Consider the following 25,749-nt stretch of genomic DNA (forward strand, 5'->3'; position numbering starts at 1 on the left):
GCACTGAAGCGCCAAGCTTACTCTCCTTGTAGGGTGCCAGGCACCAGGAAACACCCACAGACCACCCAGCCTCACTGCGCTGGGCAGCGTGGTGCTGAGCATAGAGGCTCCCCAAGGTGCTCCTGGCTCTGTCCATGAATGGCTGTCACCGGGGCTTCTCTGGGGAGAATCACAGTCTCTGGGACATTGAGTGGAGACAACAGGCCCTAGAAAGGCTCAGTGCCCCATGCCAGCTGCCTCTAGGAGGGCAAACCTTTGGTGGGGAGAAGGCTTCTCTGGGAAGTAAAGAAGGGGCTCACCAGAGAGGCGCAGGCACCCCACTACCCTTCAAGGGGTCCCTCAGGTTCAGGGGCGCTGTGGCCCTGACCTCCCTCTGCCAGGACCCTGCTGCAGACCCGGGGATGGGACACTGCTCGCCTCCTTGGTCCAGATGCCTCCAGTGCATTTTCTTGGCATATCGGCTCCCTCTCGCAGCACCCAGCTCAGTCATCAGCGATGCTGGAGAGCAGCTGCTGGGCGGGAGGACTAGCCACAAGCCTTCATCCCATCATGGACTTTCTGCTGAGCTGGAAACTGTGGGCCAGGAGCTGGGCGGATGTGTGCCCCACAGGGGGATCCCTGCTACCTTCATCATCACCCCCTCCTGAGCAGCCAGGTTTGCTTTAAAGACCCTGGCTTCCTTTTATTGCTTCCCCTCTCAGATTGCAGCCGGCTGCAAGGGCTATTTTTAGCAGCCTGCCTTCTAAAAATAGCCCGAGCTGTTTGGAGTTGCGTCACGAGAGGTAACTCTCTCTGTGAGCGGCTTGGCCCCTGCGCCCCAGGAGGGTACAAAAGGAGGCTGGGAGCAGCGGGGTCAGCAGGTTCAGACACAGCCAGAGGCGAAGGAGGCAACGGTGCGCTGCCAGCTTCAGGCATCCTAGTGCCGGCACCATGACCATCTTCTGCAGCCGCTGCCACAGGCCGCTGCAGGCAGAGATGAGCTGCCTGCCCAGGAGAGGCAAGCAGGCGCCCGGTGCCTCGAAGCCATTCAGGTGAGCTCCCTACCACCTCCCACCTACAGGGCTGTGATGGCCTCCTAGCTGGGGAGAGCCCCGGGCCGGCTTGCATAGTGGCCGATGGCCCTTAAAAGGGGCTGGCACCAGCTTGGGACAGCGGGGCTGCCAGCCAGCACATGGGGAGGAGCTGTGGGAGCTTGGAGGGGTAGAGGGGTTTCAGGTGGTTGAAGAGTAAAGGCAGACTCAATGGGCTGGGGCTCACATTCTGGCACTGGATGCAGTTTCCATCCTTGCAGGGTTTGGTGGGGAGGTTGTGTTACTTGGGCTCCACCCCAAAGCACAGGTCATTGTCCAACCTGGCCCCCAGCGAGAGGGGCACCAGCCATGCCAGCAGTGTGTCCCCCTAAGTAGCCGTGAGCACCTCTGCCTGTGCCTGCTGCACCAAAACAGCCACCAAAGGTCTGTTCTCCTAGAGGCAGCTGGCGTGGGCACTGAGCCTCTCTAGGGGAGCATCTCCACTCCATGTCCCCGAGCTTGCAATTCTCCCCATAGCGGTGGGCAGGGAATGCTGTCCCTCTCCCTCCCTGGACATGTCTCCCCAGACGGCTGGCTTTGCAGGTCAACCAAGGGTGCCTCCAAGGCTCGCCGGGACCAGATCAACGTGGAGCTGCAGACACTGCGCTCCCTGCTGCCCATCTCCACGCGGGAGAAGGAGCGGCTGTCCTACCTCCACACCATGGCCCTGGTGTGCCTCCGGCTGCGGGGGGCTCAGCTGTTCCCTCCAGGTACCCATGGCACTGCTGTACCCCATGCCAGCTTGGCTCTGTGTGGGGCACTCCTCCTGCCCCATCAAGACGGCGCTTCACCCTGTGCTCCCTCTGCAGACTCGGCTCCTCCTGTGGGACCCGCCCTCGGCACGGAGCTGCTCTCCCTGCTGCCGGGGTTTCTGCTTGTGCTCTCGGCCAACGGCAAGCTGGTCTACATCTCGGAGAACGTGGCTCAGGTGCTGGGCCTCTCCATGGTAAGGCCTGCCCACTGGCCATTTGCCATCACTGTCCCCGTGCCTGTCCTGGCGCCTTTACTGCGTGCACGGCACGCTGCCCCAGCAGATGCTAGCCTGTGGCTCCAGTGGGCTGCACGCTTGTGGTGCCAGGGCATGGCCGACCAGTGCAGGCACAGTCCATGACAGCAGCCCCCTCTTTATCAGGTGGAGCTGCTCGGCCAGGGGGACACGGTCTTTGACATCTTAGATGGGCGAGCGCACGAGGACGCGCGCAAGAAGCTCCTCCTCGCCCAGGAGGAGCCCGGCAGGGGTAAGGAAGGCCTCGGCTAGCATCTTATAGATGCTGCCGCCCTGCTCTGGCCCTTCATGGCTGCAGTCAGAGAACCAGGGCCAGCCCTGCTGGGAGCAGAGCGAGGGAGCCCCTGACAAGCCCCAGGTTCGTTTCCCTGCAGAAGTCACGTTTGTCAGCGAGATGTGCACGTCCAAGGCCTTCCGGCTGCAGCACGGCGGGAATCGGGCCGTGGCAGTGCACGGGCGCTTCACAGCCCTGCACTGGCCAGCCTCGCCCTCCACCGCAGCCTTCCTGGCCCTCTGCACGCCAGTCATGCGGTTGCCTGCAGACAGCGATGCTGGTTCCCAAGACGACCTATTCCAGAGCACGCACATCCTAGACATGACATTTACTGATGTCACGGAGAGGTGAGGGGTGCCTGCTTGCACCACAGCCCCAGCTGTACATCTCAGGCAGCAAGGATCATTTCCCTTCAACAGGCCTGTGTGGGGGGGACAGGCTGAACCCTGCGCAAGCAGTGAGACTCTCCCAGACGCTTCCCAAGCCTCTTCCCTCCCTCATTTGCAACTCATTTCTGTACCCCTGTTGTTTTGCTCTCTCTTCCATCGTGCAACAGCTGCTCCTTGCTGACACGGTGCAGACCCTGCAAAGCATTCAGTCCCCACTCCCCTTGTCTTCCCCAGTGTCACCTACCACCTTGGCTACCGCAGGGAGGAACTAATCGGTCAGTCGTGGTACAGCCTCCTGCACCCCGAGGATGCTGACCTAGCAGCCGCCCAGCACAGGGCTGTGGGTGAGTGTCAGGCCTGGGAACATGTGTGTCTTTCTCTGGCTACGTGGTCTGGCTACACCTTAAACTTAGCTGTCCAGGACAATAGAAACAAAGTGAATTTAGTCCAGCCCACTGTGGCTCCTTGCTCCAAAAAGGACAAAGCAGAGAATTGGTTACACGCCCCATACAGTCTCTATAAGATCACAGGTAGCTTCCAAGCTTGGGAACATGGGCACCCTGCTTTGCCACAGCACAGAGAGGAGGGACGAGTCTGCTTGAGACCCAGCTTTTTGAGAGGGCAGGAGTGTTACGGACCTGACTCCACTACCTCTGGCTTCTGTCCCGCTGGGGCCAGAGCGGCAGACTGACTACAGACCCCATCAGGGCAGCCTGTGGGGTCCACAGGCAGCATGCCGCTCTGCCCTGGCAACCGGGGGCGCCGTGCCCTGCCGCAGGCTAATGCAGCCCCTTGCCCGCAGCACTCGGGGCCGGGGCAGGGGCCGCAGCAGGGACGGCAGTGCTGCGGGTGCTGCGCAGGGACCAGACCTGGGCCTGGCTCCGCGTGTCGGCGCGGCGGGACGGCGGGGGCCACGCCATCACCTGCACCAGCCGCTGCCTCAGGTGAGGGCTCAAACGGGGAGGAGGGCACAGCGGTGCCGTGCCCCCGGGCCGCCCCTCACCCCTGCGTCCGCTGCAGGGAGGAGGAGGCGGCCTACCTGCGCGCCCGACAGCACCGCCCCACGCCCCCTACCACGGCGCCGCCGCCCGCGCCTGCCGCCGCCCCGCCGCTGCCGGGACGGGAGCTCAGCCTGCTGGCCGCACAGCTCCGCGCCCTGGCCGACAGCCTCTCGCCGCCCGTCGCCACTCCGCCCTGGCCCTGGCCCGAGGCCCTCGCCTTCCCCCCCGGCCCGCACGACGCCGGCCGGGCCCGTCTCCTGGGCGACGCGCTGGAGGGGGCGGGGCCCCTCGCGGCGCACGCGCACTGCGCGCCTTGCCCGCGCCAATAAACGCCCCTTCCCCCTGCCTCGCCTGGCTCTGTCTGCGCGTGCGCCGTCGCTCTCTGCCCCGCCGCTTCCGGTCCCGCGTGCGCTCTGCGCCCTCGCCGCGCTGCTTCCGCGTCTGCCGCCGGCTCGCGGCCGGCCCGGGCGGGGCGGGGTCCGGGCGGGAGCGGCGCCCCGAGGGGCGGGGGGGCCGGCGGGGGCCCGGTGCCGCGCGTTGCTGCTGGGAGCGGGCGGCGATGCGGCCGCGCCAGGAGGGCGCGGGGGGCCGGCCCCGGCGAGCCCAGGCGGCGGGATGGAGAAGAGCCGCCGCCGTGGAGGATGAGGAGGAGGAGGAGGCGGCGGTAGGGCGGCCTCTGCGCCGGAGCGCGCCGGCGGCCGCGGAGCAGCCCCTCGGGAGGCTGAAGGCGACGGAGGGCGAGAGCTCCGGCGACAGCAGCGACGACAGCGGGAGCCCCTCGAGGGCCGACGGCGCGGGCAGCGGAGCGGAGGAGGAGGCGGGGGCTGGCGGGAGAGGTAAAGGCTGCCCCGCTCAGGCGGGCCCTGCGGGGCGGGAGCGCCCTCCGGGAAAGGTGGCGGTCCCCAGCCTGGGGCTCGCCGCCCCTCCTCGGGGCCGCTGGCACGGCGCGCTCGGAAGGCCCGGAGGCCGGGCGCGGCCTGCGCGGCTGCGGTTCCCGGGGTCCCCCAGACGACAGTGCGTGTGGCGACGCGGTCGGGGCGTCACTGCCGCCCGTTGGGCGGGAAACGACTTGGCAAACGGCCTGGTCCCTTTCCCTGTGCCCGCTCCTTCATCCTCCCGCGTCCCTCCCCCACCGGCCCTGCCCAGGGGATGAGCTCAGGATCAACAGCAGCCTTTCGGTTTGAGCTGTCTGAGAGGTCTCTAGCACAAAAACTGACAGGGGCCTCTTCCTCATCTCCCCAGTCACCTTGCCCGTGTGCAGAAGATCTCGTACATCTTCTCAAGGACAGTTGCTTTCTGCAACTGTTGCTCAAGCAGGAGCTTGAAAGGTCCTCAACAGGACAGCTAAACGGGGAGAACCAGGTGGTGTATAGCTGTGGCAACAGTGGTGATGCTTGGGCTCAGCGTATTGAGGGGGTTGTTCTCATCTGCAGCAGTATATGCAGCATGGTTTCCTTGTCTTTAAAATGATCAAGGTGAGAATGAAAACCTGATAAGAAATATGTCAAAGGCCCTTGAAGAGAATTGTGAGGGAATGGACGTCCGTGTTAAATACTGTTAAATACATGGCATGGCACGGTTTTTCATAGGTGTGAGAAGCTACTGGTTGTCTTGTGAGAGGAGTCTCCTTGCTGTGGGTTTGTGGGGCTGTGGGGGAGGCGCACCTCATCTAGAGGTGGACTTTCAGGAAGAGGATTCCAGTGTTGGGTGGGGTGTGCCCCCATCTGTAGGCATTTCGTTTTCTTCTCTTAGTGGTGAGCTTTAGCAAAGCTCAGAGAGAAGACCACTGACAGTCACTCTGTCCTTCCCACAGCTGGATGTGAATGGGAACAGCAATTTTGCTTTTACCATCTGTCTGGGCCCTCTCGTTTCTGGAACAGAAGTAGTTATACTAGAGTCCAGCACTAAGTTTGTTTCAGTGGGGAATGACTGGGCAGATACAAGCTGTTTCTTAGGCCATCTGTTTTTGCATCCTGGATGCTCTTTGATGTGCTCAGCAGGCTGTATAGTTCTCAACAGCTTCAGCTGAGAAAGGTGTAAGGTGTCCATGTGTCACAGGAGTCTGCGGGAGGAGAGGAAACCTGGGGAGGCTGTGCTGGTGAGCAGGAAATGCCCATGTTATCAGCAGGTAACAGTATCTTAGCAAGAGGTGGAGAGAAGAGGAGACAATCCACAAAGTAATGGAGGAAGGGAAAAAAGGGCAGGAGGGAAGATGAAATGGACTATAGAGACAGCACAGAAAAGGTAAATTATATTCTAGGGGGAAAAAGGAATGAAAAAAAAATTAGGAAATTAAAGTGTCAAGAAAGAATGCAAGAAACAAGGGAAGTATGCTAATCCTGTCTTTTAATAGGTATTTTGGTGGAGAACACATCAGCATAGATTTTAAGGATCATGAACTCTCCTTGTGCAGAGGCTGTGGATGGGACCAGCCACTTTGGAGCAGGAAGCCAGCAACCTTTTCATGCACACAGTTGCCAGATCTGCTACCCAGCAGTGAACGCCTGCTGGGACCATTCACTTCTGCCCCAAAACAGGCTTTTTTTATGCTGATGTCAAATGATGTCTTTATCAATGCGAGTGGCTAATTCAGTCTCCTACAAATAGATAGTAGGATGTATTTCATGGACTGATACTACTGTGTGGAAAGCACTTTCCCCATTAGGTTTTGGGTAGTCAAGTCTGGTCTGGTATTCTGTACCAGTACTGAAATATTTTATCAGTGGAAGCTCTGCATGCCTTTGGTTTGTCTGATTTATACCAAATCTCTTTTCTAATCCTTTGCTAAATGTTGCATCTGTTTATATGGTGTCTTTATCTCATTTTCATTGACATCTTTTAAGCCCTTGCTATTTTAACAGTATTGTTTTGGAATTGCAGCCAAATGGAGTATCGTAGTGCAAGTGATAGTGTCTTGTCTGTCTTCATGAAATGTTAAAGTAGCTTCCACATCATTCTTTCTTTCCTTTAATGCTTTCTTTGTTCTTGCTCAGAGTCTTTCATTTGTCTGTTCGGTGATGCTTTGAGTACTCAGTGATACTCAAATATTGCCCTATATAGTGATTAATTGCTCTATACCCCAGTAACTTGTGTAATTAGCACAGATTTTTCCTATAGTGCAGCAGTCTAAAGCTATCTGCTCTGAATTTGAACAGCGTGGTGACAGATCAGATGCTCTTGTCTAAGTCGTAGAATGTATTGGTTTTCTTAAGTCCCTGTGAACCCCAACAGAGTGATTACTTTAAATCGCTGAGCTGGTTGGCACTCAGCTCTTATCTGAATGTGGGCACAGTTCTTTGGTCTGAAGATGATTTCATGTTCTGGGCGGGCAGGCAGGCAATAAGTGATTGTACAAGAGTGACACGGGGAAAGATGGAGAACCTGATGGAGATCAGAAAGGGCGACAGTGCTGTCATCCCGAAGAAGATAGGGGACAAGGGTGTTTGCAGGAGCCCAAGCAAGAGAGGATATCAAACTGCAGTAAGATAAGTGGGAAGCAGTGTAATGAAATAGTGCTGTATTCACTTTTCCTTTGTCCCTTGTGCAGCAAACTGGATATACAGTGTTCTCTTAAGCCTCCTCAGAGGACTAACAAGCGTTGACAGAGCAGAGTTCCTGGATGTTCAGAACAAGCACAAAGAAAACATTTCTTGAGGCAGCACTTGGATATGCTCATTATGTTTTCTGGATGATGTGAGTAGATTCTGAAGCAGAAAGTCTTGGTTATTGCCAAGATGAGAGTCACTGGGATGATGAGTCTATGTTCGGAGCCAATGTGACTGGCCTCATGTTGCTTCCTTAATTTGGCAGCAGATTTGGGCAGAGCGTGCAGGAACCTTGCATCATGGGGCACTGTACTGGGTTTGCGTGGCAAGGTTTTGGTAGCAGGGGGGCTACAGGGGTTACTTCTGTGGGAAGGTGCCAGAAGCTTCCCCCGTGTCCCATTAGCTCAGCCTTGGCCAGTGGCTGTACCAACAACGGTGGTAGCGCCTCTGTGCTAACATATTTAAGAAGGGGATAAAACTGCTGCAGAACAGCAGGCGGTAGAGCGGAGTAAGAATGTGTGAGAGACACAACTCTGCAGACACCAAGGTCAGTGGAGAAGGAGGTGCTCCAGGTGCTGGAGCAGAGATTTCCCTGCAGCCCATGGTGAAGACCATGGTGAGGCAGCCTGTCCCTCTGCAGCCCATGGAGGACCCCATGCTGAAGCAGGGGGACGTGCCCCTGTAGAGAGCCTGCACAGGAGCAGGCTCTTGGCAGGACCTGTGGACCCGTGGGGAGAGGAGCCCATGCTGGAGCAGGTTTGCTGGCAGGACTTGTGACCCCATGGGGTCAGGAACAATCTGTTCCTGAAGGACTGCACCTCGTGGAAACGACCCATGCTGGAGCAGTTCTTGAAGAACTACAGCCCATGGGAAGAACCCATGTTGGAGAAGTTCGTGAAGGACTGTCTCCTATGGGTGGGATCCCATGCTGGAGCAGGGGAAGAGAGTGAGTGGCAGAGACAATGTTTGACGAACTGACTGCAACCCCCATTCCCCATCCCCCTGCACTGCTCAGTGGGGAGGAGGTAGAGAAATCAGGAGTGAAGTTGAGCCCAGGAAGAAGGGAGGGGTGGAGGGAAGGTGTTTTAAGATTTGGGTTTTATTTCTCATTGCCCTACTCTGATTTGATTGGTAATAATTAAATTATTTTTCCCCAAGTCAAGTCTGTTTTGCCCGTGCTGGTAATTAATGAGTGATCTCTCCCTGTTCTTATCTCGACCCATGAGCTTTTCTTTGTTTTCTCTCCCCTGTCCAGCTGAGGAGGGGAGTGATAGAGTGGCTTGGTGGGCACCTGGCATCCAGCCAGGGTCAACCCACCACAGGCAGGATGTGAGTGTTTTTGCTAGGCCACAGCTGGGGTATTTTGTGCCAAATGCACAGTATTGCAAAGGCTTAGAAAGACCGTGTACCTGTCACTGCTTAGAGGTGTTGAGCAGGCAAACGCTACCCAGGTGGTGTTTGCCAAGACTTTCTCCTTTAGAAGGGAGCCAGTGCAAACCCTCCTGTTTCTTCTTGCCCCTGCCATCATCCAGAGAACGGAATGAGCATATCCAAGTGCTGCCTTAAGAAGTGTTTTCTGATTGCTAGTCCTGAACACAGCACCCAGAGGTGTAAATCCAGAAAGAATTGTTGGTAATATTTTTGCATTGTGGTTATAAGAAGTGTTAAAGATTACTGTCACTAAGGGATATTAAAGAAACATAGCAACAGAAAATTCTAGAAGAATATCGTGTACATTCATCAGCACTTTGGGTAGAATTGGTTTTGCTGTTTCTTGTGTTATTTGTGTTGGTCAGCAGTCAGAGGAGAGAAGGAATATTTTATGAAATGCAAGGTATAAATAACACTGTGAGGAGCTCACAGCAAGGCTAGAATATGAAACTGATTTTTGGTGTTGTGGGGTTTTGTTCTTCCCTCAGTGAATCAGGCTATAAGCTATTCCTATTGGTAGTGAGATGGTAAAGGTTGAATGTCGGTACTTCAGTAGTTTACAGGCCTCTGGGGGGCTGAGGAGGCTCTGCCATGGGAATCGCTTCGTTGCAGACTGAGCAGAGCTATGGCGGATGTGCAGTGGGGAGAGACTGTCTCTGAGTCTTAACAGACAGACTGAACAGGCCACGTGGTTTTCCTGCACCTTCTGGCTGGTCTCATGGTGTGAGATGTGATGATGCCCATTTAAAGGCAATGGGACAAGAACGGTCTGTTAAAGTGAAAGAGTCAGGGCTGAGAGGTGAGCCCTTAGAATTTGTAATGCAGCCAAAATATAGCCCAGTGCAGAGCTTGTACTGCTCTTTATACCAGGTAAAAACTTTGAACTGGTCTTGTGTGTGCTACTGAGTTGAGAGAGAAGCAAAGACATGTTGGGGAGAGGGGGAGACTATTCTAGTGCTAAAGACTGCAGTGATTAATGAGAGAGAAATCAAAGGCTGAGAGATGTAGTGGCTTCTTTCTGCTATGCAGTTGTATAGGTATGACACCACTGTGCTCATGTTACTGTCTCAGGCTCTGAGACATCCCTCTTGGTGGAATTTGGGGGTGGGAAGTGTCTTGAGAAGCTGTTCGGTTCAGGTGTGTCCTGCGCTCTCTTCTAGATCAATCTCACATGTCTTTTGAGGAACTACTGCGGGTGCAGAGTGATATGAGAACAAGAGTGTGCAAGCAGGTGACCAGTGGGAAGAAAACTGCAAAACCTACCAAAGCTACGTTGAAGCAGCAACAAAGCAAAAAGGGGTAAGGAGGTTCTTTTGTGATCAGAAAAATGTGTATGTGTGCTCTCTGCACTCCAGAAGTTATGCTGGGAGCTGCTCACAGTGTTGCCATTGCCTTGGAGCTGGTGTCGATCTCCTTTAATGTGCTACACAATAATGCCTTTCACTATAGTGTTTCATTTGGGAATGGTCTGTTGCTGTTTCAGAGCTCTTAATATCCTATCCTGTTCAAATCCCCAGCAGCCACCTGTTACTTGATAGTTAAATTGGCACTCAATTCCTTTACACCCCCTGTATTAAGGCACTTTTAACCCACAGCATGGTATGTGTCTCTTAAGCTGTCTGATGGTGCTTTACTTGTGTCACCTGGGCCCTGAAATAGTTACCCTGCTGTCTTCTAAACCTCTTCCAGCTTATCAGCATCTTCTGCCTGGCTCCTGCTGGCTGGAGTTGCAGTGACAGCTAATTGTTCTGGAATTTCATTCATCCTTCTGCTGTTGTCTCATCTGTGGCTTGTCTGTGTTGATTTTCCTTTTTTCTCCTCTACAGTACCTTTTCCTGTCCTCAGTGGTCTTTATGTCTCCTATTTGCATACTCTGTAGGTTCTATTGATGTGGTGACTGTAAAATGTGTTCAACACAATAAAAAACTATCAGATCTTCTTACAGTCCTCCACAGGCCCCCACTGGTAACAACCATTATAACATTACCCTTTATTTGCAGTAGTTAGCTGGTTTTCAGTCCCCAGAGTTGTATCTAAGTGATTTGAACAGGTTTCCTCTGTTACACTGGCATTCCCTAACCTATTTCTGAATCTCTGCTGAATACATATTTCTTCTGCTGTAAACAGTTGATTAGAGTAATGTTTCTACTTTACCTTTTACCCAAGAGTCGGGAGGATTTTGTGTAGTGCAACATCTTCACGCAGTGTCTCTTATTTCTGCCACACAGTTCGTATAATTCTGGTTTTATTTAATTCCCGTAATCCTTTAAGTGATGCATCACTGTAAATCCCACATGCTGTTTCTCTCATGTTTTTGTTATGGAAGTGAGCTTCTTAAAAAAAAAAAAAAAAAAAAAAAAAAAGACAAGACTGCAGGGAAATCCTGGAACTGAGCTGGCTTCAGCAATGCTGTATTAAAGCTGACTCGAGATCATTGTTCAGAGGTGTAGCCCCATCAGTGGACATGAAAATACACTGAATACTGCCCTAAGTGGGATTTGGAAAACTTATTTATGCCTGCAGGGTTTTTTTATGTTCCTGCCCTGGTGTTACTGTGTTGCTGAATGTGGGTATAATGTCCCCATTGTGGGTGCTCTCAGCAGCTGGTTCACAGGTCTTTTCATGTTTCTAATAGCTTACCTGATGTACTGACAAATCGCAGGACACAGCCTCCAAGTAATATGGGGAGAGTAATACCCCATTCTCCCACCTTGTACTGTCCCCCTCGTATACCTAAAGCATCAAGCTCTAAAGACCTGTGTTGCAAGGAGAACTTGTTTGCTTAATTGGTTGCCACCATGGTCCTCATGGTCCTGAGTCACTCTGAAGTATCTTTTGGGATATGTACTGTAAGATGTACAGCCCTTATTCCTGGGGGCTGACCTTCTCTTTACTTGTGTTTATCGTGTGCTTTCTCACTGAGCCCGGCCACAGTAAAATTGGCCTGTCTTTGTAATTACCAGGTCAGTGCAGAAATTCTCAACTTTGGTCTCACCTTTCAGTGTAAGTATTAATCCAGAGTGAATGAGTTGGGCCAGGAATAGGAGAGGATTGTTGCATGACGAATGAAAACATGGAGAGGGAGAGGAATAATTGAGTATGGCGCATTTACTGATGCAGTTGGTGGGTTTTTGCTTCATACAGTGGGGCTCTATCAATTTTTATGTAGGATTGTTTTAACCACACATTTACAGATCATTTGGTTGCAATAGCCTTGTCTGGATCTTGACCAAGTCACCTCTTTGCTCTCTGTAGGTATCATGGTGAGGATTGAGTGGGAGAGTCTGCCGTTTTGGCACTGTGCAGTGATGTTCTCCTGAGGATCTGGCTAACATCCTGACATGTTAGCCTGGGCCTTATTCTGTCCTCTGCTCCGCTTAAATACATTTTTCTCTTTTTCAGGCCATTGGAGATGTCTGCCAAGAAGCCTGTACCTTTTCTGCGACAAGTCGTCTCTGTTACAAAGAAGGTGGGTGTTCCCCTCCCCAGTTCAGGAGCTGGCTTCCCTTAGTGATGCTAATAGGGCAAAGACATGGTAGTGGGGCTGCTGAAGATTACACAGGCTGTTTCTAGAGGATAGGGCTTGGACCACTGTCTGGTGAGCGCAGGTAGTGCTAGTGAGTCTCTGGGGAGACCAAGAGGAGGTGCAGGAGCAGCTCCTCTCTGTATAACTTGCTGCCCTGTGTAATGCACAACTTGGAGTAACTTGAACATTTGAGACCCAAGTGTTTCTAGAAGATGTAATGGCTGCCACCAATGACAATTGCACTGCAAGCTATGGTCATTGTTCAGTACTAATCGCATTGGAAGTTCAAATGTCCATCCAGTTTCTAATCTGAATATAACTTTATCATTGCTGGATGTTGTGTCTCTCTTTGTATGACCTGACCCAGGTAATCTGTGAAAATCTAGATAGGTTTGAATGCCCAAATCCATCACCTTGACAACACATGTTCAGCCAGCTCTTGGTCTGGGAGTTGCAGGTGTTTGGAGGCAGCATTCATGCTGCTGTTCCTTGAACTGGCTACTTCTGGGTGGTAGACTTGCATATGGAAATGCCTGTTGCTTGGTAGACTGGATACAGGCATGATGACTTTGAGGGACTGCTGCTTTGATTATTGGACTCAGATGTTTTCAATGGTGGGTGCATAATATTGCTAGTAAAACAAGTGGCAAGGTCTGATCCATGGAAGGAGAGTAAGCAGGCTATTAACAGGTAATCCTGGCCACAGCTCTTACCTCTGTCTTCCCTGCCTTCAGGTCCACAGAGACCCTCGATTTGATGACCTGTCTGGAGAGTATAAGCCTGAAATATTTATGAAGACATATAGCTTCCTGGACAGCATCAAGAAGCAGGAGAAGGAGGTGATGCTGTTTGCCTGTCCTTGGCCAGAAGAACCTTGCTTGGCAGGGGCAGCTTCCACAAAGGCCTTTCACAGTGGAGGTGGCAGGCAGGCAGTCATGCAGCTTTCTGCTCTCTTCTTCAGATGATTCAGAAGCAGCTGAAAAAATGCCGGAACATGGAGCAGAAGGAGAAACTCCAGCAGCTCCTGAACCGCATGGTGAGTTCAGTGCAGCATCTCCTCTCCTGTGAGGCAATGCACTAGAAGAGAGGATGTGTGACTGGAGGTCTGCCTAGACACTTGCTGACACAGGTCGTCCTTTCTGTACAGACACAGCAAGAACAGGCACAGAAAAAACAGCAGAAATTGAGGGAGAGGGAGCTGTCGTTGAAGAGACAACAGAGGGAATTGGCCAAGCAGGGAAAGAAACCCTTCTTCCTAAAGAAATGTAAGTATTCAGTGTGAACATGCTGCAGGAAGACCTAGAGGGAGTACTGCTAACAGACTCCAAGCACTGGAAGTGAGTTGTCCCTGATACTCCACAGAGCTGTGGAGGGATTGTTCTAGCACTGGTGCTCAAGGGACAAGCCAGGCCTGGAGCCTGGGAGGGAGAGGTGAGAAGGGGCTGGTCTGTAGAGATAATTTGGGCTAGAGTTTAAAACCTTGCTCCCCTCTCCTCTACAGCTGAGAAGCGGAAATTGGAGCTAGCCGAGAAGTATGCAGAGCTGAAGAGGAGTGGAAAGCTGGAGAGCTTCCTGAACAAGAAGAGGAAGAGGAATGCCATCAAAGACAAGCGCCGTCTGCCATCACAGAAGAACTTGTGACTGCTGGACAGACATGCTGTTGTCTGGCACTGCGACTCACTCTGCCCTGGAAGATGGCCATCCCTTTTCCCCCAGTATCTGCCTTTTGCTGTACAGTGATGCTGTTAGGCAGCAGAGCAGAGGCTGAAAAGAAATAGTGCTTTCTGTAGCTGAAATGTCCTCTTCACTTGTGGTTTACACAATGCCTGGGTGGTGACAAGTCTGTCATGCAGATACACATGGTGTAGACAGCTGTCTCTGTCCTTGCACCTGCTCATCTCTTCCTCTAGCTAGGAGAGCACAAGCCCTACCCTGCATTGCTGGCTCTACTCCAGGTCTTATCAGACACCAACTGATGTGGGAAAAGACCTCAGGTGGGAGTGCTCTGGTACAATGCCTGCTCAGAGCAGGGCTAGCACTGACTTCAGACCAGGTTGCCTAGGGCTTCTTCAGTTGGGTCTGGGAATGTCCAAGGACAGATGCCACCACCTCTCTTGGCCTCTGCACCACTGCTTCAAGTTCTCAGGATGAAAGTTTTTTGTGTGTGGTTTTTTTTTTTTTTCCTCCTCCAGGAAACCTGCCTGGCTTTAGTCCATAATCATTGTCTTGTTCTCAGTGAAGTGCCTGGCTCCATCTTCTCGGTAGCCTTGTCATAGGTCTTGGGGGTGGGTGGGAAAAGGATGCTGTTAGGTTTCCCCAAAGCCTTCTCTTCCTGAGGGCGAATAAACCCTCTTCCCTCAGCCTTTCCTTGCGGTGCTCCAGCCTCTGACAACTTTCAAATCCTCAACTGGAGTCAGCCCAGAGGACCAACATCTATCTCCTGGGGGCCCAGCCTGGATGCAGTATTGGATCTAGTCTCACAAGTGCTGAGTAAAGGGGAGAGGATCACACCCCTCTGCATGGGCTGCACCCTGTGATGCAGCACCTGGTGTGGCTGGCCTTCCTCACAGCCAGGGCACACTGCTCACTGCGCAGGTACTGCTGCCTGGGATCTCTCCAGCAGGGCTGCCTCTTGGCTTCTCAGGGTGGTCTCTACAGGGCTATTAGTGCTTCTAGGAAACTGATTCTGTATGAAATAAAATACGACAGTTTTTCTTTATTGCCAGTGTCGGTGCTGTTACAGTCAAAAGTGTTTGAACTTAGGGAAGTTAATGCCTGTCTCCAACATTACATTTGACCACCAGCTCTCTTGTTTCTCCTCACTCGTGATTGCCCCCGTCTCCTGTGGCTGTGCTGACGAGGAGGTGATGCGGATGTGACCCAGATGATCTCTGTCTGACAGGTCAGAGCATGTGCTGGGAGAGCGCCTCAGCTCTGCAGGGCAGAGTGCTCCCTGGGTGCAGCCATGCTGTGTGCAGGTGGGCAGCTGGTGTGTGGGGCCTGGGGAAAGGCCTTGCAGTAAGCAAGAAATGGAATGATGAGCAACTCCATCACGCCCACCTGAGGGTGTTGCTGAAGCATCTGCCTCCACTGCAGTTCCTGTGGGTGATGGGAGTTCTGCTCTGGTGACAGGTTTTAGTGTAACAGGGGGAAGGCAGTAGTCTCCAGCTTGGCTAGAGACCACATGGAAATCCTCAGCTGCCTTTAACCTGCATGTGGCTTATTGCTTTGCACTGTGCCTGGCTGCTTCTTCCTCCTCTTCTTGCCTCATGACGTGGGATGCAGAGCCTGCTGCGTCCTTGTGCTTTTGGAGGAGAGTTACTTTAGGAGCGATAGGGCAGCACCAAAGCCTGAGGCTATTCTGACCCCTTTGTGGTATTGGTCTGCTGTTCTGTGGGCTCAATTTTTAATCCAAAGCTGAATGAACATCTGCCTGTACTTTAATGCAAGAAGGGAAGACTGGGGCCTGGACAAGCTGGAGGTGGCTCACCTCTGTGGGGCCATGTGGGAGCAGCATTCCTGAGTCCCTGTGTCCCATCCCCAGCTGCTGGCAGGTCCTGCCTGGTAGGGAGCACCCCCAAAGTGGTCCTGCTTTCCCCTCCTGCCTCTCTGAAGCCAAATGGCTCCTTCCTGCTGAGGCCTCTGTGCCTGTCCACAAGGAGAACATCCTTGCTGGGATGTCACCTGCTTCTGTTCAGTACATTAGTGGTGAGGAGCAAGTCTACTGGCCTGTCTCTCTGCCAGCTCCTCTCTCTGCCTAGTTCCCTGCAGCAGGGGCCTCCCTGGGGCATTGCCCAGCTCAGCCAGTGTTGTGATGGCACTGGGTGTTGGGGCAGGTGGCACCATGGCAATGCCAGCTCCAACAGGAGGAGATGCTTCCAACATCTCCAGAGAGCTTTCCAGGGAGCTGCTCTTCCCTGTGGCCTCCCAGCCCCAAGGAGTCAGTTGGGTTATTTTCCTTCTGTTTCGAATGCTGTCCTGGAAGTGTGTTTCTGCCACCCCCCCCCACCCCCCCGGGGGACACCCTCAGAGCCCACCAGACTCTTACAAGGACCTGCCTCTCCTTTCCCAATTGCTGGCCAGGAGAAGTGGCTTCAGACCCAGGTGCCTGGGATGCTCTCCCCTGGCCTGGGTGGTCACTGAGTGAGCTGCCCCCTCCCCCCCGCCCCCAGATGTGCTCTGCAGCCACAGCTGGACATCTAGGCACACAAGGGACACGCACCCACGGGAGCTGGGGGAACCTGCCTGCCGGCAGGGACACAGACATGAGGAGGCTGCAGGGCTTGGGTCTTTTATTGCAAAGAGGGAGATAAGAAAAAGGACAGTCACCCCCACCCTGGGACCCCGACCTGCAGCTGGCTGAGGGGGGTGGCAGGCAGGGGGAGGCCCAGGCCTCGCTCCCCCAGCATGGGGACCCCAGCTCACACAGTGGGGAGCAGGCTGCTGCCAAGCACTGAGCTGGAGCCAGGGCCAACCACAACAGTGAGGCAGGTGGCCCGCAGTGTCCCCATGCAGCCCCCCCGGCCTGAGCCCTGGCTGGCCAGAGGGCAGTGCTGTGTGGGGAGCACTGATGGGGGGAGCCCAGCGCAGGGCAGGGCTGCCTGGCCCCAGCCAGACATGGCACGCAGCAGGTGAACCTGGCCTCCTCCTCCGCTCTGCTGCCCATCTCACTTGGTGGGGTGCTGAGGTCCCAAACTGCTCTGCAGCCTTACGGAGGCTGCTACGGGGGGCCCTCACCATGTGACCCTCGGGGATCGGAGCAGCTTCACCAAGGGAGGGAGGGAGCAGGGTCGTTGCCCTCTGCCCAGGCGGGGAGCTCAGTGCCCGCCTGGGGTTTGCAGGTATGGCCAGGCATGGCCGTGCCCAGGCTGTGGCTCCTGCTGGCTTGTCATGTGTTGTCCTGGGCCAGCTCCTCAGGGCAGGCAGGCTGGTCCCGGGACTTGTGAAGCCCTGGGGAGGGCTGGGCCTGGGCACTGTGCTGCAGGGCCAGGTCTGGCCCCAGGGGTGCATGGTGCCGGTGCCGCTGGTACTGCACAAACGTACAGACCTTCAGCCCAATGGCCAGCATGTTCTTGCCCATGAAGATGCTGGAGACCCGGGCGTCCCTGAAGAAGACCATGTTGCTGCCTCGGATGAAGATGGTGGTGATGTTGACAGTGAGCATGCTCAGCATGGGGTACAGCATCATCCGGTGCGGCATGATGCTGATCCCTTGCATGCTGATCTCACAGAGGGACACGCAAGGGAGGACCAGGAGCAAGATGTAGCAGTAGAAGAACATGATGCCCTCAGCCCAGAGCGGCAACCCCTTCTTCTGGGGCTCCCACAGGTTGGCTTGGATGTCCAGCACATCCAGCATGTCCACAATGACCCAGAAGAGGCGGTTACGGAGATCTTCTTTTTTCTTGAATGTCCTGACATACTCCATGCGCTCCGTGGCCACCAACAACACATAAAGGGCTGGGATGCAGATGGAGAGCAGCAAGGTCAGCGCTTTGCGGGCTATGAGATCCAGGCTTTTCCGGTCAGCTTTATAGTTCTGGTATACAAAGTAGACTTTGATCTCCAGAACAAAGACATACAGGAACCAGAGTATCATGGCGTAGCCCCGCTTAGCTGTCTTCACCTCTGCCCCGACCCAGATGGCCACATAGCGGAGCACCAGCAGGAAGCACACATCACCCACTGCCACCATGACACAGATGCCCAGCTTCCTGGAGCCCTGGCTCTGCTCCACCAGGTAGGCATCCATGAGGACGAGGCTGGTCATGATGAGCACAGTAGAGAGGCACACGTGGGGCTTGCTGACAGGTGGTGGGGGAACCATCCTGCATGGAGGAACAGGCAGGGCTGTCAGGAAGTTGCTGGGATCCCCCATTCCCACCCTTGGGCCCCCTTCTCCCCCCCCAAACAACTGTGGGTGGCTGAAAGAAGGTGGGGGGGGTCATAGACTCTTCTCCCATCCTATGTGCGTGGTTTGTTCCAAACCTGCAGACTCCTAGCCAAAGTGCTCCTGAGACTCCTGGCCAGGCCATCCTGGTGGCACATGCTAGCTGAAACCCAGCTCCTAGGCTGCACATGGGGATATGGTGGGGCAGGCTGGACAGCCTTCAAGCACGCAGGATGCTATTGCCTCTTCCAGTAGCTCATCACACTGGTTAGTCTCTGCCACTGTGAAGGGTACACGCCTTATTTTCCATGGGATTTCCCAGCCAGTGGCACTGGTTATATTCTCCCCCCCAAGGCACATGAGACTGTACCTATGCTTTTAACCCAAGCAGGTCCTTAACTCCTATGATCTAGGACCGCTCTCTTTTTAGTCTCCTTTATTTTCATGCACAGCATGAGGCAAAGGATTATTTTTAGCCTGGCTGTCCTGTGGGGTGGGAGGGAAGAAATCAGCCCAACATCTTCAGTTTCCTTCAGCCTCATGCTCCCCAAGAGCTCTGCCTACAGCTGTTTGCCCATGCCTACCCTGCCCCAGCATGGCAAACTGAGAGTGAGGAAAAGCAGCACCAGCCTACAGCTCCAGGACACAAGGAGCTCTGCAACAGGCCCTCAATTTCAGCTGGATGCTCAGCTTTCCCAGGCTGGGGCAGAGCAAAGCATGGTCCCCAAAAGCACCCTGCCCGCTCTGGATGGCACCGGGGCTGTCGGGCTCCCTCCCCCTGGCCAAGCACAGCTGCGGGCAGCTGCTGCCAGAAACAGAGGGAGGACGGAGTCAGGGCCTCGCTGGGCATGGCTCGGCAGCTGCTCTGGAGGGGAGCCAGCGCCCCGGCTGAAATGAGGATGAAGCTGGCTTGCTGACTGTGTGGCACAGTGCTGCACGATGGCTGCCCGTGCAGAGCCTGCTCTGCTACACCTGGGCTGTGCAGGGGCCCCGGGACACCATCCTGGTCACCCGGCAGGCAGCGTGCGGGTGGCACTCAACCGTGGAGCAAGCGCTTGGGAGCAGGATGGAGGCCGCACGGTTAACGGTCACCCCTGCACACTGATGCTCCTAGTGCTGACACCGACGGCACAGGGCCCCGAGCACAAGCTACCTGAACTCCTGCTTTTTTGGCCAAGGGAGCGGGCATCATGCGCAGTCATGCATCCCCGGGCTCAGAAGCATCCTGGCACGTTGAGGGAGGCAGTGAAGCCTAAGCCTGCCAGACACACGTGCCTCTAAGGGGGAGAGATCAGAGGCTGGCGGGCCCGCAGGAACTGGTGGATGTGGCACATCTGGAGCGTGCTGCCCGGCTGGGGTCTCTCCCGCCTTTCACCCCACGGCCTCGCCAAGCCTTTGGAGGAGCCGGAGACAGCCCAGGCCCCAGCTCAGCAGGCTGCTCCACCCGACGAACAAGGCCTGGCGGTCCCCACGCCCGCCCTGGGGTCAGAGCGGGGCCGCCCCGCACGCTGCCTCCCGCCACGGCGAAGCGCAACCCGCGTCGGGCTGCGTCCCCGTGGGGTGCCTGGGCACACGGGCGCCCCCGGCCCTGCCTGTCCCGAGCCCCCGGCCCGCCGAGGGGCGGCAGCCCGCAGCCAGCCTGCACCGGCAGCGGCCCGGGGCGTCGGCAGGGGAGGAGGGGGCAGGCCCTGCCCGCTCGCCGGGCGTGGGGGCCCGACCCGAGGAGGGGGCCCGGCGCGGCCCGCAGCCCGCCGCCCCCCGCCCGGGCCGCGCTTACCTCGGGCGGCTCCCCGGGGCGCCGGGGCAGGGCGGCGGCGGCGGCGGCGGCGGCGGGGCCCCGGCGGCGGCCCCGGGCCCGGCGCGGCATCGCCCGGCGCGCCCCGGAGGCGGCTCTGCGGCGGCGGCGGCGGCGGCGCTTGGCCCCTCCCGACGGGCGGGCGGGGACTGCGGCGGCCCCCGCCTCACCGGAGCGCCCGGCACCGCCCGGCACCGCCCGCCGCCCCCTCTTGCTCCGATCTCCTCTGCCCGCCTCCTCCCGGCAACCCCGGGCCGCCGCTGCCCCCTGTTACTCCGCCCGGGCACCTTCCCGCTCCCCTCCTGCCCGCACCAGCTCCCGCCCTGGGGCCACGTCCTGCACACACCCCCCTCTCCCTCACCCGCCTCCAGCCAACCTCCTGCCCCACGGCCTCCTCCTGCCCCGACCCTTCTGCCCTGCCCCCCCCCCCGACCCATGGGTGCTCCCTGCCGCAGCCCAGGAAAACCTGGGGCACCCAGGGAAGCCTGGGCTGGCAAGGGTCCTGCCCGCTGGCTGCCCACCAGGAAGGACCGGGACCCCTCCTCGCTGGGGCCTCGCTGGTGAAGCAGGCAGGGGAACTCGTGCAACCTCCGTGACCTGGCAGCCAGCCCTCCGGTCTGCGGGGTCCTGGGAAGCTCCAGCTCCGCTCCAGGACACGCGTAGAGCTGGGCTGGGCACAGCCGGGGGCCTTACCCTGGCGGACATCTCTCTCTGCAAATGCTCTTCCATCAGCCTGAGCAGCTTACTGCATTTAACTCTGAGCTTGCTTCTAATTGATTTAGGTCTTAGCTACACAGGGAAGGTTTTCCAGTACATTTCCACTCTGACTTTGAAGTGCTCATTGTAAATATATGTATTTTGGAAGATAGGGAGGGCCTCGGACCTTTGGAGATAGGCTGAGAGCAAAACCAGGCATAGACCTGAGTGAGAGGACAAGTGCCAGTCACAGTCACTGAGTGTCAGAAGTGCAGCCCACCTCACCTCCAGCTGCTGACAGGGTGGCCATACCTGTTGTATCGGATGCCCTGGGGCATCTTGGGTGGCACCAGGAACACATGAATCCCACCTGTAGTGCCCATGGCAAATGGAAACACTGAGCCAGCATCCAGGCTCAGCTCACGTCCCGTGGTGAGCATGGGCTGGTTTATGCAGGTAGATGGAGGGCCTGTGTGAAGGGAGCAGAGCTCTGGGTTAGAGAGGTGCAACAAGGTAAAGAGTTTGGCTGTGGGATCATTCTCCTAGTCCAGGAAAAAAACAGCAATCTTCAGAAGGGCTGAAAGAGCAGGGGGAAAAAAAGCAGCCAAAGCAACCTGCCTCCAAAAAGGAAAGGAGACCTTGCAACTCAAGCTGAGTGGAGAGCACTGTGAGGCATGAGAGAGGAAGCCAACACAGAAACAAAACCTAGATCTTTCCTGCTGGACACAGAAGCGCCAGGTCTCACTCAGTATCAAGTCAGTCTCTCGCAGCCTGTAGGGAGGAGCAAAGGGTCTCTGTCCATGGAGGGACCCGGGGGGGGTGACCACAGAGGTACCTACATGACAGAGATAGGAGAGAGGTGCTAGAGGCAGACAGCAAGCAGTGGGGCTAAAGACAAGATGATTCATCCCTGGGCTGGAATCATAAAACCCCTGAGTCTTCACTAGAGGCTAGGACAGGTGACAACATTTGTGTGGGAAGCAGTAAAGAGCTGCTTTAACGAGGCACATAAAAATAAGCAACCAGAGCAAGAGCAGATACTTACGTGCTTCTCTAAAACATGATGCTGGAACCAGGGTGCCAGAGTTCACACATGGATGCAGCTGTGGTCAGAGACAAAATGGAAGGAAACCGAAGAGGGGTGCACCAGGGTTCCCAGGCAGATAGCAGCTCTCTGGCTGCTACTGGCTCCAGACCTGGGAGGAAAAGTATCTTCAGCTTAGCCCTGTGCTGCCTAGGACACCTGCACCCCACCATTATCACTGAAGATCCCTCTAGGGCTGTGACTGCAACACACTCAAAGGCTGTTGGGAGAGAGCCAGAGGAATCCATCAGTCACGTTGAACATCCTCGACAGGGAACTGCAGGAAGCGGGGGAAGTTTGTCAGCAAGGAATGGCAAGCAGCGGCTGTGATGGGGAAAGACTGGCAGTGGCCTGGGGACCATGCTGAGGGCTTCAACTGTGCCAAAAAAGCCTCGTGGCCCCCAGAGCCTGGCCACAGTGTGGAAGGGGAGAGGTGGCTAGAACTGATGGGCAATGTTTAGGAAGGCAATTTAAAAAAAAACAAACTGGGAACAGCTTCTGAGTGAAGGATCACAGGGTGCTGAAGGGTACTTTCACATCACAAAAAGGCCTAACATGAGCAAGGTGCTGGAAGGTGACATCAGAGAGGAGAAGCAAGAAATTAGGTATGCCAAGTAGGAAAACAAAGGAATGAACAGAGTCAATCCAGGTAACCATTTGTCAAAATACAGAATGGAGGGGACAGGGCTAAGCAATGGCCATAACGTCCTTTAGGGTGCAGGCTGGGCCTCTAAGAAAATGGTGTCTATTGAAAAAAAAAACCACCTTAATTTCAAGCCACCTGCGGCATCATGCACCTGCTGGGACAGAGAGTGGGTGCCGCTACTTCTGCTGGCAGCAGCTTGGAGGAGGAGTGAAAGGACCATCATGGCAAATAGTGTGATAAGGGCACTTGGTGCAAAGCTGTGGCAGCGCACATGCTGGACCACCTCGACGCACCCAGAGGGGAAGGCAGTATCTGCTAACGCCACGTGGTCCTGGCAGCCTAGGCTCAAAAGGATTTTGAAAATTGAGGCTTGTGGCCTTGAGCCTGGCGCGCATAAATCCTGGAGGTCCTGCAGGGCAGGGAGCCACCCCCGCCCTTCACAAGGTGAGGTACCCGAGTGGCGGAGCAGGGACCAGCAGCCCAAGCACCGGTGATGTGGTAGTGTCCCCGGAGGCCGGGCTGCATGCGGGGACATCCCGCGGAACGGCTGTTCGTGCCGCAGCCACTGGAGGTCAGCGCAGACCTACGCAGCCTGCTCAGGACAAAGCCACCCTTGGGTCCTTGTCACGGGGGGGCGGGGTGTGGGTGTGTGACCGGCAGCATCCGCCTGTCCCACCCAGGCCCCGGGGCCAGAGTCCCCCCCAACATCCCCCACATACCCTCCAGCCCCAGCCGTAGTCAGAGCACCCCCAGCACCATGGGGTGAGCTCCTCTCAGCCCCGCATTGCCCAGGGCACGGCCAAATGTGCCTGCGCTGAGCCTGGTGCCCGAGAACAGCACCCTTTCCCTCCACTCCAGGCTGGGGTTGCTGGCAGCAGGGACCTGCAAGGTTGTGGTCACAAGGGAGAAAACATGGCTTTGCACTACAAAAGGTGCTCTTACAGCTAAAACCAGGGCGGTTTGAGAGGGGACATCTGTCTTGAAGAGAAATGCTCTACTCCTGAGCAGCTGCCGTGTCCTGCTGCACCTCAACCTTGTCCAGGGTGTAAAGGCTAAGGTGACACATGCCTCTTCTAGTAAGAACGTGGTTGAGAAAAGTGCTGGCCCAAAGGGACCAGACGCCCTGCATGGGCTTGACCAACATACGGGCGCACACTGTGGCACCTTGTCTGCCAAGGACAAAGACGCCGGCTGCTACAAGGTCTCTAAACAGTGTTGAAGCACCGGGGAGAAGCTAGTGGGCATGGTCCATTTGGATAGCAGTGACACATAGAAAAAAAAAAGCAGGGGAGGGGTTTCTAGAGGCACATTTCAAGCTGGTTGCTGGAATGCTAAAAAGCAAGGGTTCCTTGGATGCTTTCTCTGATGTGCTCGAAGATCGTATCCACGATGAAGCAAATCTCAGCTGGTGCTTGGCACACAGAAAGGTCTCAGACTAAGAGGAGGTGGGAAGCAGCTGAATGAGATGACGACTCTACCAGGCTCTGTTTAAGCTGAAAGATAACTGGGCTTTAGTACTTACAATGAAAACCACAGGAAAATTTTGACCCCAAACCGTGTGTGGAAGAGCATAGTTCTGGGTAGCTCATGCTGTAGGCACAAAGTCAATATAACATGAAGGCAGCAAAAAATGAAGAGCAGGCTGTGTAGCCAAGCCCCCAAATAAACAAGGCACCTTGAAACAGCCTGGGAACAAATGCATAAATTCATCTGTAGAAAAGCCAGAAGGCCAAAACAAACAAGTGAGCTGCACTAAGGATAGAGGTACTCAAAGGGAACAGGCTGCAAGGAAGAGAGCCACCTCGATCACATTGAACATCCCTCCAGGGGAAATGCAGGAAAAGGAGGAAGCTCGTCAGCAAGAAACTGCAAGTGGTGGCTGCGATGGGGAAAGGCCATTTGTGACCTGTGGACCACGCTGAGAGCTTCAACAGCTCTGAAGAAGCATCACAGATCATAGAGTGTGGCACAGCTGCAGAGCAGAGGTGGCTGGAAGTGATGGGCATCCATCAGGAAGGCAGGGGAGAAGCAGCCCTCCCAGGCCAGAGAGGTGGCCCAGGAGAGCTGCAGGACTGCCAGCCCTGGGGGGCTGCCTGGAAGGCTACCTTCAGGGGCTGTCATGAGCAGAGCGGTGCCTCTGGCCTCCTGGAAGTGAGAGGGCATCCCTGAAAGCCATGCTATTAAAGTACCACACAAATAGTTGGGAACAGTGACTAAAACTGGAAGGCAAATGGACGAAAGCAAACAGCTGGGGAGGCACTGCAATGGGTTTTCTAGAGACAAATCAAGTCCCCAGATCTAGCAGGGTCCTCTGGAGCCATCAGCTGCTTTTGGGGAAAGGCAATGATGATACCCAGCTGAGATCAAACTATGATGGGTGGAAATGCTGAGATAAGGCCAGGCCAGCATGACCATCACGTCACTCTCTCTTGCTGCAAAACAAGGTTTTCACATTCATCTGCAGAATGCTATGAAAACACAGCTCATCCTTGATCCAGTTAGACTTCCACAAAAGCCTCTGCTAAGACCCCTTAGCAAATGCTGTTAGAGAACCAAGGCTGTCAAGGATGAAAGGAAAGGTCCTCTTATGCATTAATGACTTGCTTAAAGGAAGGAAAATGCATCAAAGCAGCAAACAAGCTGTTTTGCAAGCAAGACAGGAGGTCTGGGCAACTATGTGCTGTTCATCAGATAAAGAAATGGACTAGGAAAGGGGGCAGAGAGCAAGGTGGAAAAGTTTGATGATGGTTCAGATTATTCATCTAGTCAAACTGAAAGCTGATGTGAATACCTACATGTTACTGAGAGACCTGAAGCTCAACAGCAGCTGAAATGTAGAACTGACAAATGCAAGTAAAAAGAGGAGGTCCAAGGGACAGGCTATAAATTAGACATCGGTATTCAGGAAAGTGACCCTGAAATGCTTACTGGTAACTGTTCTGAAAACACCAGTGCTGTGCTTCATATCCACAGTAGAAGCTGTGGATGTTTTATACTGCTTTGCCAGTTTGTGCTGCTCCCACTTCTAAAATCCTAATCCCTCCACTGGCATAAGCTGCATTTTACAGTCTGCCTGGAATAACACTGCATCAATGGAAAACTCTGTTACCACTGAGTATATTGAACAGCTCAGGTCCTGGTATGGCCCTTGCAAAAGCTGTGGGCTTCTCTTTATTTTCTGGTTTGGCCGTTATTGACTCGGCTGCTTCTTTCAAGTAGTTTTAACTGAGGCGCACTGCAACTCCCAGTTCATCTCTGCCTCCTTTCAGGATCCCTCAGCCAGAGGCAGTGCCACTTCAGACAGATCCTCTGCCAAGGTCCTGCTAAAGGTGAGGTGCGGCAGGGGATCCTTCCCACTTTCTGCTAGCATAGCACCACAGCAATGCATTTGTTCAG

At 55.1% G+C, this 25,749-nt stretch overlaps 3 protein-coding genes across 4 annotated transcripts; 2 read left to right on the forward strand and 1 right to left on the reverse strand.

Moving 5' to 3' along the window:
- The first annotated feature begins 1,442 nt into the window (after positions 1-1,442).
- Positions 1,443-2,328, forward strand: LOC142407571 (neuronal PAS domain-containing protein 4-like). The gene is made up of 3 exons (XM_075497193.1): positions 1,443-1,780; positions 1,880-2,016; positions 2,203-2,328. Exons 1-3 carry the CDS (start codon positions 1,561-1,563, stop codon positions 2,326-2,328), a joined length of 483 nt encoding a protein of 160 aa, XP_075353308.1. The 5' UTR covers positions 1,443-1,560.
- A 1,768-nt stretch (positions 2,329-4,096) lies between these two features.
- RRP36 (ribosomal RNA processing 36) lies at positions 4,097-14,961 on the forward strand. The gene is made up of 7 exons (XM_075496666.1): positions 4,097-4,576; positions 9,877-10,015; positions 12,119-12,185; positions 12,977-13,081; positions 13,204-13,278; positions 13,390-13,507; positions 13,744-14,961. Exons 1-7 carry the CDS (start codon positions 4,300-4,302, stop codon positions 13,881-13,883), a joined length of 921 nt encoding a protein of 306 aa, XP_075352781.1. The 5' UTR covers positions 4,097-4,299; the 3' UTR covers positions 13,884-14,961.
- Positions 14,962-16,523: 1,562 nt separating this feature from the next.
- LOC142407326 (transmembrane protein 121-like) lies at positions 16,524-20,025 on the reverse strand. Of its 2 annotated transcripts, none has more exons than XM_075496669.1 (2): positions 19,910-20,025; positions 16,524-18,070 (listed from the first exon to the last, which is right to left on the reverse strand). In XM_075496669.1, exon 2 carries the CDS (start codon positions 18,067-18,069, stop codon positions 17,131-17,133), a length of 939 nt encoding a protein of 312 aa, XP_075352784.1. In that variant the 5' UTR covers position 18,070; positions 19,910-20,025; the 3' UTR covers positions 16,524-17,130. The 2 variants fall into 2 exon arrangements, with proteins under 2 accessions (XP_075352784.1, XP_075352785.1); XM_075496670.1 differs by lacking the exon at positions 19,910-20,025 and adding an exon at positions 19,286-19,519.
- Between the last annotated feature and the right edge of the window lie 5,724 nt (positions 20,026-25,749).

Source organism: Mycteria americana, chromosome 3 (genome assembly GCF_035582795.1).
Source record: "Mycteria americana isolate JAX WOST 10 ecotype Jacksonville Zoo and Gardens chromosome 3, USCA_MyAme_1.0, whole genome shotgun sequence".
In the NCBI taxonomy this organism is placed as follows: domain Eukaryota; kingdom Metazoa; phylum Chordata; class Aves; order Ciconiiformes; family Ciconiidae; genus Mycteria; species Mycteria americana.

Coding starts and splice junctions, on each gene's coding strand:
- RRP36 (XM_075496666.1), top strand. CDS start 4,300: ATGCGGCCGCGCCAGGAGGGCGCGGGGGGCCGGCCCCGGCGAGCCCAG. Junction 13,279..13,389: donor AGCAGCTCCTGAACCGCATG/GTGAGTTCAGTG, acceptor CTTTCTGTACAG/ACACAGCAAGAACAGGCACA. Junction 13,508..13,743: donor ACCCTTCTTCCTAAAGAAAT/GTAAGTATTCAG, acceptor TCTCCTCTACAG/CTGAGAAGCGGAAATTGGAG.
- LOC142407326 (XM_075496669.1), bottom strand. CDS start 18,069: ATGGTTCCCCCACCACCTGTCAGCAAGCCCCACGTGTGCCTCTCTACT.
- LOC142407571 (XM_075497193.1), top strand. CDS start 1,561: ATGCTGTCCCTCTCCCTCCCTGGACATGTCTCCCCAGACGGCTGGCTT. Junction 1,781..1,879: donor GGCTCAGCTGTTCCCTCCAG/GTACCCATGGCA, acceptor CTCCCTCTGCAG/ACTCGGCTCCTCCTGTGGGA. Junction 2,017..2,202: donor AGGTGCTGGGCCTCTCCATG/GTAAGGCCTGCC, acceptor CCTCTTTATCAG/GTGGAGCTGCTCGGCCAGGG.